This window comes from Myripristis murdjan, chromosome 21 (assembly GCF_902150065.1).
Source record: "Myripristis murdjan chromosome 21, fMyrMur1.1, whole genome shotgun sequence".
NCBI lineage: Eukaryota > Metazoa > Chordata > Actinopteri > Holocentriformes > Holocentridae > Myripristis > Myripristis murdjan.
This window is the reverse complement of record NC_044000.1, coordinates 10,575,361-10,593,906: the sequence shown is the minus strand read 5'-3', so window position 1 is coordinate 10,593,906 and position 18,546 is coordinate 10,575,361. Positions and strand designations below refer to the sequence as shown.

The 18,546-nt window shown below is 40.8% G+C and overlaps 1 protein-coding gene across 1 annotated transcript in view; it reads left to right on the top strand.

Moving 5' to 3' along the window:
* Positions 1-18,546, top strand: part of spegb (striated muscle enriched protein kinase b) — a 45,904-nt gene that overhangs the window by 10,974 nt on the left and 16,384 nt on the right. Inside the window, exons 2-19 of the mRNA XM_030080666.1 lie at positions 3,743-3,829; positions 4,184-4,250; positions 4,359-5,953; positions 6,128-6,271; positions 6,428-6,610; positions 7,790-7,956; positions 8,251-8,339; positions 8,854-9,029; positions 9,530-9,790; positions 9,937-10,095; positions 10,382-10,571; positions 11,293-11,522; positions 15,453-15,572; positions 16,084-16,188; positions 16,556-16,762; positions 17,413-17,536; positions 18,039-18,211; positions 18,428-18,540. Coding sequence (XP_029936526.1) covers positions 3,743-3,829; positions 4,184-4,250; positions 4,359-5,953; positions 6,128-6,271; positions 6,428-6,610; positions 7,790-7,956; positions 8,251-8,339; positions 8,854-9,029; positions 9,530-9,790; positions 9,937-10,095; positions 10,382-10,571; positions 11,293-11,522; positions 15,453-15,572; positions 16,084-16,188; positions 16,556-16,762; positions 17,413-17,536; positions 18,039-18,211; positions 18,428-18,540 — 4,190 coding nt within the window. The remainder of the gene's footprint in view (positions 1-3,742; positions 3,830-4,183; positions 4,251-4,358; positions 5,954-6,127; positions 6,272-6,427; positions 6,611-7,789; positions 7,957-8,250; positions 8,340-8,853; positions 9,030-9,529; positions 9,791-9,936; positions 10,096-10,381; positions 10,572-11,292; positions 11,523-15,452; positions 15,573-16,083; positions 16,189-16,555; positions 16,763-17,412; positions 17,537-18,038; positions 18,212-18,427; positions 18,541-18,546) is intronic.

Below are 18,546 nucleotides of genomic sequence, written 5' to 3'. Positions count from 1 at the left end.
AAAAAAAACATGCATGAGCTATATCATCCCCTATGAATAACCAGTAAGTTTAGTGGTTAAATCCATCATGTCCTTTGAAAACAGGAGAAGTGGAAGCAGGTTGTGCTGTCAGTGTCAGTGCTGTCAGTGAATATTATACCAGTGCTGCGGAGGAGTGAGGAGGTTCCTTTAGCTGTTGCAGTGATCCCCCCCACCCCCTCTTCTGCCGACCATAAACAGCATCGTCTCATTACACCAGTTGAGGAATAAGGCACAGACACTTGGGGAGGAAGGGAAAAATGAAAAATGTCAACCTATGCTGTAGAACACTGGTCTCAAGAGGGCTGATTCACTCCCACTGGTTTTTCTGCCTATCGCTGTGCTCTGCCTGTGGCGTGGAACACAGCGGGGGAAGATGCTTACTCTGTTGCTGGCTATTGTGTGGACAGGGGGCTCCCCGAGAGTGGATGATATTATGCTTTCATCACATTTGTCCACCTGCCGATGGAGCATTTATGCTTTTCAAAATTGGATTTCCTCAGAAGAGCCAGATTGCTGAGATTCTGAGCCGGACAATTTGCTATACAATGGATCAAAGTGCCTTGAATTGATTTTTTTAAGCGCTGCTTTTGTTTGGGAGGCTTTTACCTGCGTGTAAACAGATCACATTTGGAGCAACTTACATCAGAGCAAGTTGATTCCTTTACATCCAAGTGAGATATCACTTGCGGATGTCTCTATAGAAAATAATTTGTTAGGCTGTTAGTTATCATGGCTTGCAACCACCAGTGTAGCTGGGGGAATACCCTGCTCCTCAGTATAACTCAAGACAAAAAATACCTGAGACAGTGGTCGAGGACATACCGACAGTGGCCGTGAGGATATCCAGACCAAAGAAAAAGACAGGTTAGTGCCATCTCATCTGTGCCATTTATAAATTTTTCATTCAGCCTTTTACTGTATATTGAGTAGCACATAGTGCTGTACAGTATTTAATCTGAAATGTTGCCAGAAGCAGTACACTAATAGAACTACCACCCATCAATTGGTCCAGCAAATAGTTTTGACAACTGTCAGGTTCAGATGCCATGAAGTAGATTAAAGGGGATGAGGCTGTTCTTTTCACCCCAACTTACAAAGGAAACTACATTTGACCACTGTGACTGAAGATGGAATTTATTTCCTCAGGCCATGTAAAAGTAGAGTTGGAGCTCTGATTAGGAAGCGTATCACCGAGCAAAGGCACCACATGCACTTTGAACTCACTTCAAAGAACTGTAAGAGGTTTTCAGTTCAGTTTTCAGAGTTGTACTCAAATGCTCACATGCTGCTTGCACTAATGTTTCTCAGGCTGATGTTATTCATGGGAAGGCACACATTTATTGGCAGCTTCCAATCACGATGATACCACTCCTCATACGATTTTACAGACACATTTTCATGCAATTTAATGAGAGTGTTCGCTGTTAGCTTCATTTTTCTATGAAGTGTGGAAATTGAAAATGAGAAAAGAAGTTTATTTTGAAAACAAGTGAGGAAATTAAAAAAAAAACAACAAACAAACAAAAAAAAAACATAGCATAATCAAGAAGATGGTTTAAAGACATAATGACTGGAGAGAGAGAGCAAAACCAAGAAGTTTAAGCGACACTTAAGGATATATGAATGTCATTCTGGAAAATGTAACAGGATCTCTGGGGGGGTGGGAGTGGGGGTCCACTCTCTCCTGGGACAGCAATGTGTATGTGACATAGTCCATGCCATCACTTGCATGCTAACACTGTCGTCATAACCCTGACATGTCATGCTAATCGAGCCTGTGAATGCTGTATCTCTGAATAGTGTGTCTTTGAATACTTAAAATCACTCTGTGTTACAGAACATTCACAGTAATTTGAGAACATGTTAACTCAGCCCCCACATGAAAATGGGGAAAAAAAGAATCTGTCGCCAAAGTTTAATCAAACTATCGAGTTTCAATGTTCAAAAATGTGTTCGGCCCTTTAAGAATTTCATTTCTACCCTCCCCGCTTCATTCTTTCTATTTTTTCTCCTGTGAGAAAATTCAAGTTTCCACAAACCATTTGTCAGTCCATTGTGTCTGAATTTTAAGAAGACCAGTTTAATCAAGTCAAGAGATTATTCAGTCAATCTATTTTTACAACTTTTCTTATTTCAAATATTTTATCCATTTGTGTATTTTTGAGCAAGCAAATACTGTTTAAGTAAAATATGTTGAAACCAATTAATTTTTGTGGATGGTCCGCTGGTATTTTGTGAAACTTTATGTGCATAACAGACTCATGATGACATTTAAGCCACAATAAACCAGTGGTGCTTAAATCCTCGTGGTACAGTGTACTGCAGGTTTCCTAAAATGAAAACTAAATATCAGCTTGGTTCTTTTCATTTTAGCTGCCTAATTAAGGGCTGATTTAGACCTGGGATGCGAGCTGAATGCAGTTACTGCCTGATAGAACAGAAAACCTTAAGGATTTAAGTTACTACTGCACTAAACCATCTGTATTTTATCAGACATTCATGTTCTGTTCCTGTGACATGATTGCATGTATGTATTATTTTGAAATCTGCAATCCAATCAGAAGAACCACATATTACATAAATGTGGAACATGGCTAAATCAGAATCATGGCACACACACCATGTAAAACACCACTAAGATTCCACCTGTTTACTTAAAACAATCTGTGATTTACAGTGAATTACATTCTTTTTCATTCTTGTCATTGAGTTCACACCCATCTACCTCTCTACCTCTCTCTTTATTATCATATTAACCTCCCTTTCTCTTATCATCTGAACACCATGAAAGTAACAATCATTGTCTCTCTCTACTGTAAATGGTCAACAGCCTCAATTTTTTGTTCAGTCTCAACCAGCAAGCTTTAAATAATTCCTCCTACTATGAGGCAAACACCTCATGAGAGCTGCTGGGAAACCGATGACTCAAAAGTACTTTCTATTCTTAGCTCTGCCAATGACTGAATTTTCTGTCAGTTTGAGAGAAACAATTCTATTTTTCAGATGATACAGTTGGAACAAGTTTTTAGGTGTAATGGATACAAAAATATTCAAAGTGACTCTTCAGAAACTACAGAAAAACATTTTGATATCTCCCTTATATTGTATTATCTTCGATATACTACCTTATTGATGAGAATGGGAAAGACATAAATGATTAAGGACTGAGTAATTTAACCCAATCAAATACATTATAGCACTTAAATTTGACAATGCCATTAATCCAGACCCTGATTGGAAATATGACATTTTAAAGGTCAAGTGATAGCAGATCCATCTATAATGTAGCAGAGATGATAAAAGCATTATACAAAAATGCTCTAAGTCAATGAAAAACCCTAATGTTATTTCTGTAGTCCACATGAAATTTACAACATGCAGCATCTCAAGTTGCAATGGGAATTTTGCTATAGCCTTTCAACCAATCACAGTACACTAGCAACAACTTGATTGAAAGGGATGAGGTATTCTATTGGTTCCTATAGTAACAGTGTGTTCTCTCTGCTTCTTTTGCTGCCACTTTGGAAACATCCTTTTCCACTAGTGCAGGAAGATCAAAAATGGTAATCGGTCACTTTTTTTTTTTTTTTTTTTTTAATTACCTATTCATCCTCAGGACACTTTGACTCCAATGCTAAGTGACATTCCAGCTCACACAGTTTCATTTTCCACTGTTTACATATGCTTCATCTTTTTTTCCACTCTCCTATAACTTTTTCAGACTCAGAAACTACAGAGGATGAAGGTGGAGACCAGTTTGAGACCAAAGAAGATAGTGGGGATCTTGAGGACCAGACTGTGCAAACAGGTATTCTTACCCAGACCACACTTTCCAACGAACATTCTTTCTTTGAAAATATATTTTTGGATATTCTAGTGATTGATTGTTCCTTAAATGCTACATTATTAAAACATTTCAACTATGGCTTTGAACAAATTTCAATAAGTGTTGGGTTTAATATGCCATTTTTTCATATTTAGAAACAATCTTACAAATCAAAGGTGTCCATATAACTGAAATTTTAATTTTAAGTATTTCACTGATTTGCACTTATCTAAATTAAGCCCAGTCTTAAACTGAATTGCAAACACTTAATTGCTTAACTGTGCTAATTTGTGTCTGATGTCCTTTTTTTTTTTTTTTTTTTTACATGAGATCCAGTAATGGACAAATGTGCTGAGGATGATAGTACAGCACATGGACATGAGGATCACTCTAAGACAACCAGGCAAGCACATGCAAACAACATGTAGTAGAACTTTAAAAACCCCTCAATATGCTGTTTGAATTATTACATCGTACTGAAATTCCATTCCATTCCAATCTTCCATTTCAGGAGCCAGTCAGATGATTTTTCAAGAGAATCTCCCCCACAAGTCCTCCCACCCCCATCCCCAAGACTCATCAAACGACCCTCCACCTCTCCGATGCCTAGTCGCTCTGGTTCAACTACACCACTCAGCTTGCGTAAGAAAATTGTTGTGCCAACTGACTACCAAGATACAGTTCCTGGGGAGTTTGAAGAAAAGGTTAAGCAGCCAAAATCCAGTACCATGTCCCAAAGTAGCGCACAAGACTCTCGACCACAGACTCCACTGAGTGAATACTCTCGGAAAGAATTTACACCCAGACCATCCCCAAAGCTTACCAGGGCAAGCTCTAAGGTGTTTGAAAAGGTTCGTGGTTTAGAAGAGCGGAGACGAAGCCTTGAAATGCCAGAAGGCTCCATCTCAGGAAGATCCTGGGCAGGGTTCAATCGTGCTGGATCTGTTGATTCAGATGATGGAGGAAGCCGACTGGGTATCTCTAGGGAAAGTTCAAGGGAAGATCTAAGGGAGGCTCTGAAGGAAGACGCTGCTGAACGGAGATCAATGTTCAAACAGAGGGCTGCTTCACTAGAGGAGAAGCCACGGTACTCCCAGAAAGTTCAAGACATTGAGAACAAGTTCACTGAGGAGCTCCAGCGCATTAAGAAACTTGTTGGAAAACCTCATCTGAAGAAATCTTTCTCAACCGAACAGCTCACTCTGAGGGGCAGGCAGCGTCAGCCTTTCAGGAAAATAGAGCCCATTCCTCCACAGGTCCTTCAAAAGCTCCAAGAACGGGAACGTGCCCAGTGGGAAAGGGAGCAGAGAGAAAAAGAACAACCCAAAGAGAGCTCACCAATAAAAACACTACATATTGTGAGTCAGCAGCCAATGCAGCAACAACAGCAAACACGGCAGGAACAGCCTAAATCCCAACCCCAACAGACTGCATGCACCACTACAACAAATATAACTGTCAGTAGTTCAGGAGAGGTGGCAGGCACCCCAGAGTCAATGCAACTGTCTGACTTGCCAGGTCAACGATCACTGAGAGAAATAAGCAGATCCAGTCCAGTTACAGAAATCATTCAGAGGTCATCATCACCAGCAACAATTCATCAACAGAGGGCCGAGTCACCAAGCAGAAACATAGTTGAGATGACATTACGCAAGGTTGAACGAAGGCCACCAAGTCCACTTGTGCAAAGGGTATCTCGAATGCAAGATTCCACACATATTCAAGGACCTCTTCAAACATCACAAAAAGATGAGTCTTCAGGGAGAAAGACGCCAATAGAAGTAGTGTTACGGAAAATAGAAAACAGACCTCAAAGTCCATTGGTACAACGAAAGCCTGCCATTATACAAGAGCTGCCTGCTCAACCTCCACCAAAACCTCTGAAGATGAAACTAGACACTCCAGTGGAGGAGAAGATGGAAGTGGATCAACCCAAGCCAGCCCCTAAGCTAAGCATCCCTGCAATCGTTGTTGAAGATGAACGGATGGAAGAGGATGTTCCTGTGCCGACAAGTGACCCTCAGCAGAGTGCTCGTGCCAAAGAGGCACAGCCACACAAGACAAAAGGGAAGAATCGTCGCACACGGCCTATGTCTCCAGAGTTAGGTTAGATTTGTTACATTTCTTTCATAAACTGTACAAGTGCAAAGTTCCAGCCTCCTAGTTTTCTCATCTCTGATAATCCAATGACATATTTCTTACTATTAAGATTTTTTCTTGTAATTTCATCTTCATTCATAACAATTTGACATCAGCCATGCCTTTTGTGAACCGGTGCAGATTCTTCAGATGATTCCTATGTGTCTGCTGGAGAAGACCCTCTGGAGGCTCCTGTATTTGAGTTTCCCCTTCAGGACACTGTAGCATCTTCTGGTACAGATGTACTGCTTAAGTGCATCATTGCTGGCACTCCTTTTCCTGAAGGTAAACATGTTTACATGTTTATGTTACTTTGTATTTCAACAATAAAACATCTTCTAAAATTACTCAAACACGAAAGTATTTGTTCATGTCTGTACAACAGTTTTTACAGTTAGTACAAGATGACTTAATTTGTCTTTTAACATTCCTCTGTTCAAGTTACATGGAAGAAAGACAATACTGAAATCACCGGTGGTGCAAACTATGTGGTGAAAGTGGAAGGTGAGCGACATAGTTTGCTCATCAAATCGGCCAGATCGAGTGATGGAGGAAAATACTGTGTAACAGCTGTCAATGAGGTGGGCAAGGTGTCTAGCAGTGCTACCCTCATAATTAAAACAGGTGAGTTTGGATTTTGGCATTTGGTTTACTACATTTATGTAGTGTGTTTCTTCAGGAGCTAAACATTCTTTTGGGAATGGTATTTTGATACATTCTGAATCAAACATGCAAACAGCTGCATTGTTTTTCATTTTAAAATCTCAGAATCAGAATCAGAATCAGAATCAGAATCAGAATACTTTATTGATCCCCAGGGGGAAATTACTTTTTTGATTCTGCATTGTTTTTCATTTTAAAATCTCATACCCATTGCTTGGATAAGCATTGTACAGGTGAGGTATGGCTATTAATTGCATGGGTTATAAGAATGATTTACAATGTGTCAACATAAAATTTAAAACAGTAGATTCTTGTATATTTGATTAATTCACAAAAAATACCAGGGAAATGTTGCAGGTTAACATGAGAGGAATTATGCTGTCATAAACATTAAGACTATAGTCAACTGTCAAGTCAGATTAAGTGAAACATGTCACTTCCTATTCAACTCAAATGAGGTCAGTTATAAACATTAATTTGAGTGTTGTTGCAAGGGGCTGACAGTTTTGTTACAGGCAATGTGTTGTTTCCTTGAAAGCCTCCAAAGTTATTATTATTCCATTGATTAATTCCATTAATTCCATTATTATTAATTTCATGCTCCATTCTTGTGGTCTGTCCCCATACTGGCAGTGTTTCAGCTGATTTCTCACCCTCTCCCTTTTCATTATTTCTCTCAGCAAAATGTGTGTGCCATATATTCCAGCCGAACAACCTCACTTATAGTTACCATAGCAACTCAGAGGCTAAATCGAACCTATAAATTGCCCACTGAGGCACAGTGGCTCCACTCAATGTGAATCCACCATTGTTTTGATATCACATTTGATGTCTGAGATTGTAATTACATTTATAATGTAACTTTATTTATTTATTTATTTATTTTGTATAATATACAATCTCAGCTTCTTCGACTCCAGCCTTCCAGATGCAGAATAAAGAGTGTGGGGCTGTATCAAACTACAGTTGAATAAAGATGATTGATAATCTGCTAATCTGCTTAAATAGTGGCTATAAAGATTTGTGACTGCACTTTAGACAGTCATTACCCCTATGAATGTTTCTGGCAGAGGACATATAAGATGATGCCAGAAACATGCCCACCAACTCTAACATCATGTATTCATGTTGGTTTTAAAGAGTCTATTCAGGAGCCAAGGGGGAACCTGGGTGTACCTATGGATATCAGCAGCCCCATCACGTCTGATGAAGAGTATCTTAGTCCCATGGAGGAAGGCATGGATTATGGTGGGCCAGATCTTAGGACGATCACTGACGCACGATTCAAGGAACCTCCCGCATTCCTGGTGAGTCACATTTCAAATAACTCTTCTTATAGGCCCACCCACTCTAAGCTGACTTTATCTTTTAGAGTAGGAAATATCTATCTTTAGCATTACTCAGCTGCATTTTTGACTTAGTTATCACAAAGTATTACACAACGATGTGTTATGCATGCTACTGACTCCATCAATATTAATTTTTCTGCATGTAACTGGTATCGCTGTGTGGATTTGCTCATCCCATCACCACATTTACAAGATAAAAATTGTGAGTAAAATGCATCTCTCAGCTTTTATCTCACATTGCATTTCAAACAGGTAACTATGAGTGATCAAGCTGTCATTGAAGGACAGGAAGTCACCATGTCTGTCCGAATAAGTGGCCAACCCAAACCCATGCTCTATTGGTAGGTTTCTTCATGTCATCCAACCCCACAAACTCACTGATGTGTGTCATTATATGCACCCAAACGCTTGCATGAGACACAGAGAGGACTTGTACTGAATCAGAAATTATAGCTAAGCTTGTTTGTGACTTAAGTGTACTGCTATGATTTATCTGTTAAAGTAGGTGGTAAGTTAACATTTAGGGAATCCCATTTGTGACTAAAAGGGCTCTGGTTTTAATCTCTAGGCAGGCAAGGAAAATCTGTAGAGGGAAAGGGAATGAGTAACACTTTCCTTCCCTCACTAGTTTCCTCGAGCCGCTCAGTGTCCATTAGTGCAAAAGTCTGCTTGTACTGATCTGCTCATAGGCGTGAAGACGTAACCATGGCAGTGTGTAGCACTAGAGTGCTGAAAAACTGTGCTTGATCACCCTTCCCTGCAGTAAAGTAAAGCAAATAAAATATAGAGATATTTCCTGATGCTTTGTAACATATCAAAAAAATCCTTTCTTAATTCTGCTTCTTTTTTTTTTAGGTTGAGGGACCGAGTGACAGTAAAAACTGGCCCACGCCATACTGTGCGTGAGTTGGAGGGCGGCACTTTTGAAATGACCATCAAGTCGGCGGTGAGATCAGACTCTGGGATTTACACCTGTAAGATCATTAATGAATATGGGACAAAGCAGTGTGAGGGGAAGCTGGAGGTAAAAGGTACGCTTCTATGATAAACTGCTGTTTGCTGTGTTGCATACTTTTATGATCAAATCAAATTCTTCCGTGGATAATGAATATCTGTTTGTGGATCTGATTTTTGTTGTTTTTATTTACCTGTTTATTTATTTATTTAGTTATTGGTTTATTTGTCAGGGACAGTGCATATTAATCAACAGAAAACCCAATGATGTTTTATGTTAAAAGGCATCCTAAAACATGGAATAAAATAAGATTTATACAGATAGCAAATCAATAAGATTGACTAAAATAATATAATCACTACAATACAGATAACTGGCCAGATTTGCAATTTGCCAGAAGGCTTGGCTCCTGTTTAACTAGTTTACCGTTCTTTAGTCAACATATTCTTAACTATGTTACCATAACTCCAGGTAAATAAAAACTTATTGTGATTACTGAGTAGTTCACAACACTACAGTTTAGGTATCACATGGGTACACAAGGGTCCTCACAATTTTTTCTTTAATTACACCCAGCACCACCAGTTGAGCCAGGCCTGGCTGTCATTCGCCCAGTCAAGGACATCACAGCCAAGGCTGGAGAGACGGTTTTGTTTGAGTGTCACGTTATCGGACCAAAGGACACTGATGTGGACTGGCTGGCAGACGGGAAACTCATCCAACCGGCATTGCTCAACTGTAAGATGCATTTTGATGGAAGGAAGTGCCGGCTGCTGCTCAACTCTGTACATGAGGACGACAGTGGGACATACATGTGCAAGCTAAGCACAGCTAAAGGTAAGACAAGCATCCTGCACAAAACTAGTTTTGTGATGAATAATGTCATCAAAATAAAAAGAAATGAAGGATTAACATGGATCATTTTTATACCATATATCTACCCATCCATCTTTTTGTCTATCTATCAATCTTTTGTGTTTCAGAGGAACTTACCTCATGTGGCAAGCTCAAGGTCATCCCCTCAGTTGAACCTCTCTTCACCCGCAAGCTGGACGTCCTGGAAGTGATTGAGGGCCGCAATGCTCGCTTTGACTGCAAAGTCAGTGGGACGCCACCTCCCCGAGTCATCTGGAGCCACTTTGGTAAAAAAACAAAACAAAACAAAACAACACAGAACACACAGTGCAAATTTAAGCACATTGCATCCTGCTCCTCCTTTCAGGGATGATGTTAACAGTCTTTATAGGCCAGACACACTGATTCACACTGATTAGAAAACATCACATATGGGAAAAAAATAGTGTGATTCTACTGCAGTGCATATATATATAAATATATATATAAAATCCTGAGGGACTCCATCTATCCTTGTCCTTTGTAAGTGTTTTGAAGTGCTCTACATATCAATATGAATTTCTCTCTCTTTAGACCACCCGCTGGCAGAAAGTGAGGATGTTCGTATTCTACAGGAGGGAGGCCGCCACTCTCTGATCATCTCTCATGTGACCAATGAGGATGAGGGCTTCTACACAGTCACGGCGAGCAACAGTCACGGGCACACCGAGAGCTCCGCTGAGCTCTATGTGCAGGAACCACGACCAGCCATCTCCTCACAAATGTAGGAGCATGTACATACATACATCTATACCTATATCTATATCTATATCTATATCTATTTCTATATCTATACCTATACAGTACAGGCCAAAAGTTTGGACACACCTTCTCATTCAATGTGTTTTTTTTTATTTTCATGACTATTTACATTGTAGATTCTCACTGAAGGAATCAAAACTATGAATGAACACGTGGAGTTATGTACTTAACAAAAAAAGGTGAAATAACTGAAAATATGTTTTATATTCTAGTTTCTTCAAAATAGCCACCCTTTGCTCTGATTACTGCTTTGCACACTCTTGGCATTCTCTCGATGAGCTTGAAATTGAAATGAAGTTGAAATCTGCAGTGTTTCTTCAATAGGAGTCAGGCTACAAAATACCAAGTAGCAGTATGAACATGGTCGGAGATGTTCTGCATATTCTGCTGTTGAAAATTGTTGAACAGGTGGGATGAATATGGGAGCCAAGTGCTGCTAGCTAGTAAGCTCTCTAGCCTACACAAAAAAGACAATAACAATCATTTTTGGCCAAACTGACCCGCAGACCACACAATGTTATTCCCTCATCTCATTGCAAAGGATACTGATATATTGGATATTTAGATGTTCACCATTTCAAAAAGTGACAACTGCTCCATAAAATACACCCTCTTCATCTCTTCCTCTCCTTCCTGCTCCTCATCTCCTCTGTTTACCATGATTTCCTCTCCATTCCCTCCAGGGCCAAGTTGGAGAAGATGCCATCTATCCCAGAGGAGCCAGAGGTCCCAGAGAACGAGGTGGAGCGTTTCACCATGCCTGACTTCATCAAACCCCTCTACGACCTGGATGTGATTGAGGGGAAGGAGGCTGTACTCAAATGCAAGGTGGCCGGTTTACCGTACCCCACCATCGTCTGGTTCCATAACGGCAAGAGGATTGACAGCACTGAAGACAGGAAGATGACACAATGTAAGTATGACTCTCATGGTATGTATTTCCAGAATAATTTTCTTTTGTATTCAGACATAAATTTACATGGAAGCCATAATAAGAGAATGAAGTAAGTAGGGCTGTAGTCAACCAGAGAAAATCTTGGCCGACTAAAGTCCTGAAAAAAAAAAAAAAAAAAAAAATTATTATTTTTAGATTAACTGGACAGTAGCCTGCCTGCTAGCCTTCTCTGCCTAATTGAATTATAAATAAACATAATCAACAAGTATTTGCAGTATATTAAATCGTTTTTGACCTAATTATTTTGCACTGAATGATCATACTTGCCAAGTCTCCCGATTCACGCGGGATACTCCCGATTTTTAACCCTATCTCCCGCAATGCTCCAGTAATTCAGTCAGTAATTTCTCCCGCTTATCTCCTGATTTTACAGTGAAGGAAACAAGTCAGATTGTGGGGGGTATTTGTCGCAGTATCTGGCCATAACTGCCAACACTCCCGTTTTTCCCAGGTTTCTCATCTCCTGCCGCCCTCCCGTTTTGTCTTTTCTCCCGGGAATCTCCCGTAATTTACAAGCCCCAATTGTGTTTGTTAAGCATAATGAGAAACACACAATAACAAAGGTTTTATTTTGAAAGCTGAGACCGAAAGCCGCCGCAGCTCCGTTAGTTTAACAGAAGCTGAAACACACAGCGAACTGTAACTGTAAATAAAAGTGCACATTTTCCAGCCTGTGTCATACAATGCCGAGTTTACTGACTAATTATTAAAAACCTGGATGCGTTGTAAATTTCAACCGGCTCGGCAGGCACTAATATCCCCGCACATCTTTTGCTGCTCCCCACCACAAAAACCTCCCGGATTTTACTACTCAAATGTTGGCAGGTACACACTGGAGTCTCTCGGCTCTGACAGCGTTGCATCACGTGCACCTACTCAATATCATAGCCTATGATTTCCGTTTATGTCAAGCTGCCGTCGTCGCGGGTGTGTGCGCCTGCAGTTATAAAACGATTAGACTAAAACTTTGAAATATGCCAATTCTGATATGTTTATACTCCAAACTGACGGAGCAACCTAACTCAGACATGTTAGCTTACCGTTTTAGGTGATATGTCATGTTGGTTGTTGAGCTGTGATATGCAAACTGTTGTTTGCAAAGTTTGCATTCGACTTTTTTCCCATCTATTTTGGTAAAATGCTGCCACACTGACGACGTCTTTGACATGGTAGAGGACTAAATGTTCATTAAACGTTCTTAATTAAGCAAATAGTCGGAAAACCAGACCTAATTTTTTCTTCAATTCAGAACATACCGGCCTACCTATCTGTCTCCGCCAGTGGGTTGGGCTATAATCCAAAATTGTGAAAACAAGGCGGGCGTTCTGAAGACAGACTGTTACCTGTGAAACAGGCTGTTCTGAAAACACCCCCATTAGCACTTAGGGCCCTATCTTGCGCCAGACTCCCTAAACCCGCTATTTGCGGATTTAGGATTTAGGAAGAGGCGTTCCCCCGTAAAAGTTGCTATCTTGTGCACCTCCCGCTATCCGCAAAACACCTCCGCTACCCCCTATATTATGCATAGGCGTGTTTTGGGCGTTGCGCCAGTTAAACCAATCAGTGTGCCAGGTGCCATTGCCTTTAAGGGCAGGATGCGCTATCCTAAATCCTAAATCCTAAACCCGCGATGGAGAGAGGGAGGTAGATTTTCTCAGGGGTTCTACTGAGGCTACAGCAAGGTGGCTATATACATTATGGGCCCTATCTTGCGCCAGACTCCCTAAACCCGCTATTTGCGGATTTAGGATTTAGGAAGAGGCGTTCCCCCGTAAAAGTTGCTATCTTGTGCACCTCCCGCTATCCGCAAAACACCTCCGCTACCCGCTATATTATGAATAGGCGTGTTTTGGGCGTTACGCCAGTTAAACCAATCAGTGTGCCAGGTGCCACTGCCTTTAAGGGCAGGATGCGCTATCCTAAATCCTAAATCCTAAACCCGCGATGGAGAGAGGGAGGTAGATTTTCTCAGGGCTTCTACTGAGGCTAAAGCAAGTTGGCTTTATATACATATTATATATTATATTATAGGCGAGTTAATTCGGGAGGTGGAGCCACATGTGTCCAAGTGGACGTGTCACAAGGTTGTACTGATTGAGTAAAATCCCCGGGTCACACCACACACACACACAAGAGGCAGAGGTGGAACTATGTGTAAACTAATTTATTGACAAGGTAGATTGCGCAAATAAAATATTAAAAATAAAAATATAGCACAGCTACTGGCTTATGATAAAACAATAAAACGTGCTGGCGTAAGTGTCCAATTAAAACAGTCTTTCCTCTAAACAGTCTATATGAGTAATACACTCAGTCCATTCCGGCGGCGTCCCGGTATCAGTCCGACCGTGTGTGTGGCGAGGCTCCGTCAGGGCGCGCATTGAAGCCGCCTGGACGCGCTCTCCTAACAGCCCACTTTAGGGATAGCGGATAGCGGGTGGTCCTGACCACCCGCTATCCGCTTTCCCTAAAGTGTGTGCGCAAGATAGCAACTTTAGGGAAAGCGCATGAAACACGCCCACGACGCACCTCCAGGCGCAAATGATGCAGTCGGCATAACGGATAGCGGGTAGCGGGTGGCGCAAGATACCGTTTAGGGATAGCGGAAGCTCCTAAATCCGCAATTTGCGGGTAGCGGGTAGTGGCAGCGGATAGCGGGTGGCACAAGATAGGGCCCATTGTGTATTATATTATAGGCGAGTTAATTCGGGAGATGGAGCCACATGTGTCCAAGTGGACGTGTCACAAGGTTGTACTGATTGAGTAAAATCCCGGGGTCACACACCACACACAAGAGGCAGAGGTGGAACTATGTGTAAACTAATTTATTGACAAGGTAGATTGGGCAAATAAAATATTAAAATAATAATAAAAATATAGCACAGCTGCTGGCTTATGATAAAACAATAAAACGTGCTGGGGTAAGTGTCCAATTAAAACAGTCTTTCCTCTAAACAGTCTATATGAGTAATATACTCAGTCCATTCCGGCGGCGTCCCGGTATCAGTCCGACCGTGTGCGTGGTGAGGCTCCGTCGGGGCGCGCATTGAAGCCGCCTGGACGCGCTCTCCAAACAGCCCAAACTTTAGGGATAGCGGATAGCGGGTGGTGTGTGCACAAGATAGCAATTTTAGGGATAGTGCATGAAACACACCCACGGACACACCTCCAGGCGCAAATGACGGAGTCGGCATAATTATGCTGAATTATGCTTCCGCGTAGGAAGAGCGTACGGAGGTTGTGCGGAGCTTACGGGGGTTGTGCGACCGCCGCAGAGCCTTGCCGCGCGCCTCCCAAAAATTGTAACTACGCGGACCCTCCGCAGCCCCACAAGAGCTGTGATTGGTCCGCCGAAGTACACTATTTCCGGCATTTCGTTGCAACCGGCATCACATTCCTGTTGTTGTGCCGTCAGCGCCGTTTTTTATTTATTTATTTATTTTTTTAAACTGTTGTGTCTCGACTCGTCGGTTGTGTTTGAAAACTTTGGAGAGTGCCCGCACCTATACGACTCGTCCACTCGCCACAGAAGAGCAGCGACCAAACGTCACAGGGTCTACGTTGGTGGGAGGAGAATTGCTCTGTGTGTTTGCAGAGGTATGTTGGACACACACGCGCTGCGTAGGAAAGTGCGTGCTTCGCACAACCCCCGTACGCTCTTCCAACGCTGAAGCATAATTCAGCCTGAATTAAGGCTGAATTATGCTTCAGACTACAGCCCTACTAACCTACCAGTGAAAGATGTACAGTATGCATAGTGGTATTGTAACATTGGGTAAATTGTATCAACACAGTTGTTGCCATGCTGAATGCGGTCTCATAAGTCACTGGAAGTTGTGAACCAACCTCACTTGACTTCACACCTTTTCACCATCCCTTTGTTTTCAGTTCGTGATGTCCACAGCCTGGTCATCCGCTCTGTGTGCCACGCTCACGGCGGTGTCTACAAGAGCGTCATCTCTAACAAAGTAGGCAAGGCCACCTGCTATGCCCATCTCTACGTCACAGGTACTTATCATTACTTTTCATGCATTCTAACAATATTAACCTATGTATATACATACATATATATATATATATATATATATATATATATATATATATATATATATATATATATATATATATATATATATATATATATATATATATATATATATATAAATAGCTTAACCTATTTTTTGTTTGTTTGTTTGTTTTCAATTTTGTTATTGCTTGTCACATGTATTAGAGAACTGAGGCCACAAACATAGACTCTGATACTGATATTCGAGGCTAAAACACCTCATGCAAAAGGGAAGGATTAAAAATAAAAATGATTTGATTATAGGGATTCAATACCAAAAAAGTGTTCAGTGATCTTAAAAAAAAAAAAAAAAAAATCACATTTTGCTAAGATGATAATTTTGAATGTTAACATCGGACTAGCACTACTCGATCACAAGGTGTTATAAGGGTTTGGGTATTGGCAGGCATGTAGAAATGTGTTAATTTATAATCCCCCTGTTATCATTTTCAGATATCCTGCCTGACCCACCAGATGGGACTCCAGTCATAGAAGCTATCACTGGTAAAACCATAACGTTAAGCTGGAAGAAACCAAGGAGGCTGGACCCTGCCATTGGTATGCAACACCCAATTCACAATTTGAATCACCTTATTTGCCAAGTACAAGACATTTTAAGGGATTTGTTTTTGTGGCATTGGTGCAAACACATTTCAGGAGCTTATTTTCATGTGTCCACTTGTGTGTTTTTCGGTTTTATAAACTGTTTTTATGTAACTGTGGGCAGCAAGAAGCATCTATCATATTGGCAGTGGATGACATGACTGGCCAATCTGACATTTAATATGACATTATTGTGCAAACCTAAAATCAGTGGCAATAATTACATTTAAAATTTAGTAAATGAGTTTACTTACAAACTGCCATGCTTTTCAGAATGTAAAATTATTGCCCCAGAACTGAGGTGCAGCATTTTGAATTTCAGAGCCGGGCTCCTTGATGTACGCCATCCAACAACAGGCCCTGGGCTCCATCCAGTGGACCATCATAGCCTCCAGCCTGAGGGAGACCACCTACACCATCTCCACACTCTCCAAAGGCATCCGCTATGCCTTCAGAGTCCTGACCATCACCTCCAAGGCCTTCAGCAAGCCCTCAGCTGCCACCGACCCAGTGCAGCTCCTGGACAGAGGTACACAATTTAGTCCACTGATTCAATTATGAGCATGTAGCAGAAACGTAGTCTGTGTTTGTGTTAGAGGAGGAAGACTTTTCTTTACTCTGTATTGGTATTTATTTTATATATTTTATTTATTTATTTATTTTATTTTATATATTTTATATATTTTATATTAGTTGCTACCTCACCTCACAAACAAGGTGAGCAAAGCAGAAAAAACAGTAGAAAAGAAGAAGGAATTCTCAAAAAATGACATCCTCTAGAAGCTTTCATGTGCCAGGAAACAACTTTACCAGTGACAATGCAAAGCCCATGTAGTATAAGTAAGCACTTATGAACAAACATCTGTGTAGACAGTGTATCCAAAATAATAATAATTATTATTATCATCATAATTATATACTGTAGAATCGCTTTATTCAGCATGTATGGTATGTCCATGTATTTGCCTCAGTAGTATGTGCTGCAGTATTTTTTACTCTGACACTACATGTTGTCACATGAATCAATGACAAGATGAGGACAGCAGATTCATTCTCAGCATCTAACATGCAGCCACCACGTGCACCACATGCATTCAAGCAGCATGGCCAAAACAGTATGGTGTGGTATGGGCTTGTTGAAGGTAAACTGACTGGCTGTGAATTAATATTTTCCTCAAGGTCCCTATCTTCAGGAGGCTCCCGTGATTATTGATAAGCCAGATGTTGTTTATGTAATGGAAAACCAGTCAGTCACCATCACTGTCACCCTCAATCATGTCAACGCCACAGTCATCTGGAAGAGGTATGAGTTATTTGTCATTTTTCCATCAGATTGCCTTCTTTTTTCAGAGAAAAACATTAGATAAGAAGTCATGAATATATTATAAGGTACGCTCTCCTCCATGGAAAGCAGCTCATGAAATCATCTTATTTATTTACTTTATTTTGCATGATACATGGAGTGGTTGAAGCACAACGGCTGAAAAATGAAGCAAGTAATTACTTATTAAGTTTGTGTTTATTTAGAGCCTGTAATCACAGCTGCAGTCCTATTAATTAGAGAAGCTGTAGTTATGAGTTTGGTTATTTATTTATTCATTGCTTTACCACTTATAAAGTATACTTTTTACTTTATATAAATTCTGTATACTCATATGACTTTATGCCATAGAGGCTCCAAAGCCCATTATAACAACAACTAAACAATGCTGTTTGTTTGTTTGATTGTTTTTTATTTAATAATTTATTTATTCATAGTTATTGTCTGAACTAAAAGCATGTCTTGTACCTGTGTCTGTCCACAGGAAGGGCGTGGTCCTGTCCAGCAGGCCAGGCGTGTGTGAGATGACAATGCCGGATGATGACCAGCACACGCTGAAGCTGCTCAGGGTGAAGGCTGCTGACGCCGGTGAGATGGTGTGCGTGGCCTCCAACAAGCATGGCAGTGACACCTGTGCCTTCAACATTGAGATGGCAGGTGAGCAGCAGCTGCACTATCTATCTATCTATCTATCTATCTATCTATCTGTTAATTAGTCAACCACTATAAAATTATTCAGAGGATGATGAGAAAAAAAAGATCAGAAGTAATATATCATAATGTACAGTTATGTATAATTATAGTTATTATAAATGTCTATTCAAACCTGCTTTTCTGCTTTAGGTATTATAACTTTCTTTTGACTCTGCACAGCTCCACCAACATTTGAAACCATCATGGAGGACCTGGACGTCTCTGTGGGGGAGACGCCTCGCTTTGCTGTGGTGGTTGAGGGCAAACCCATTCCTGACATCCTCTGGTTCAAGGTGTTT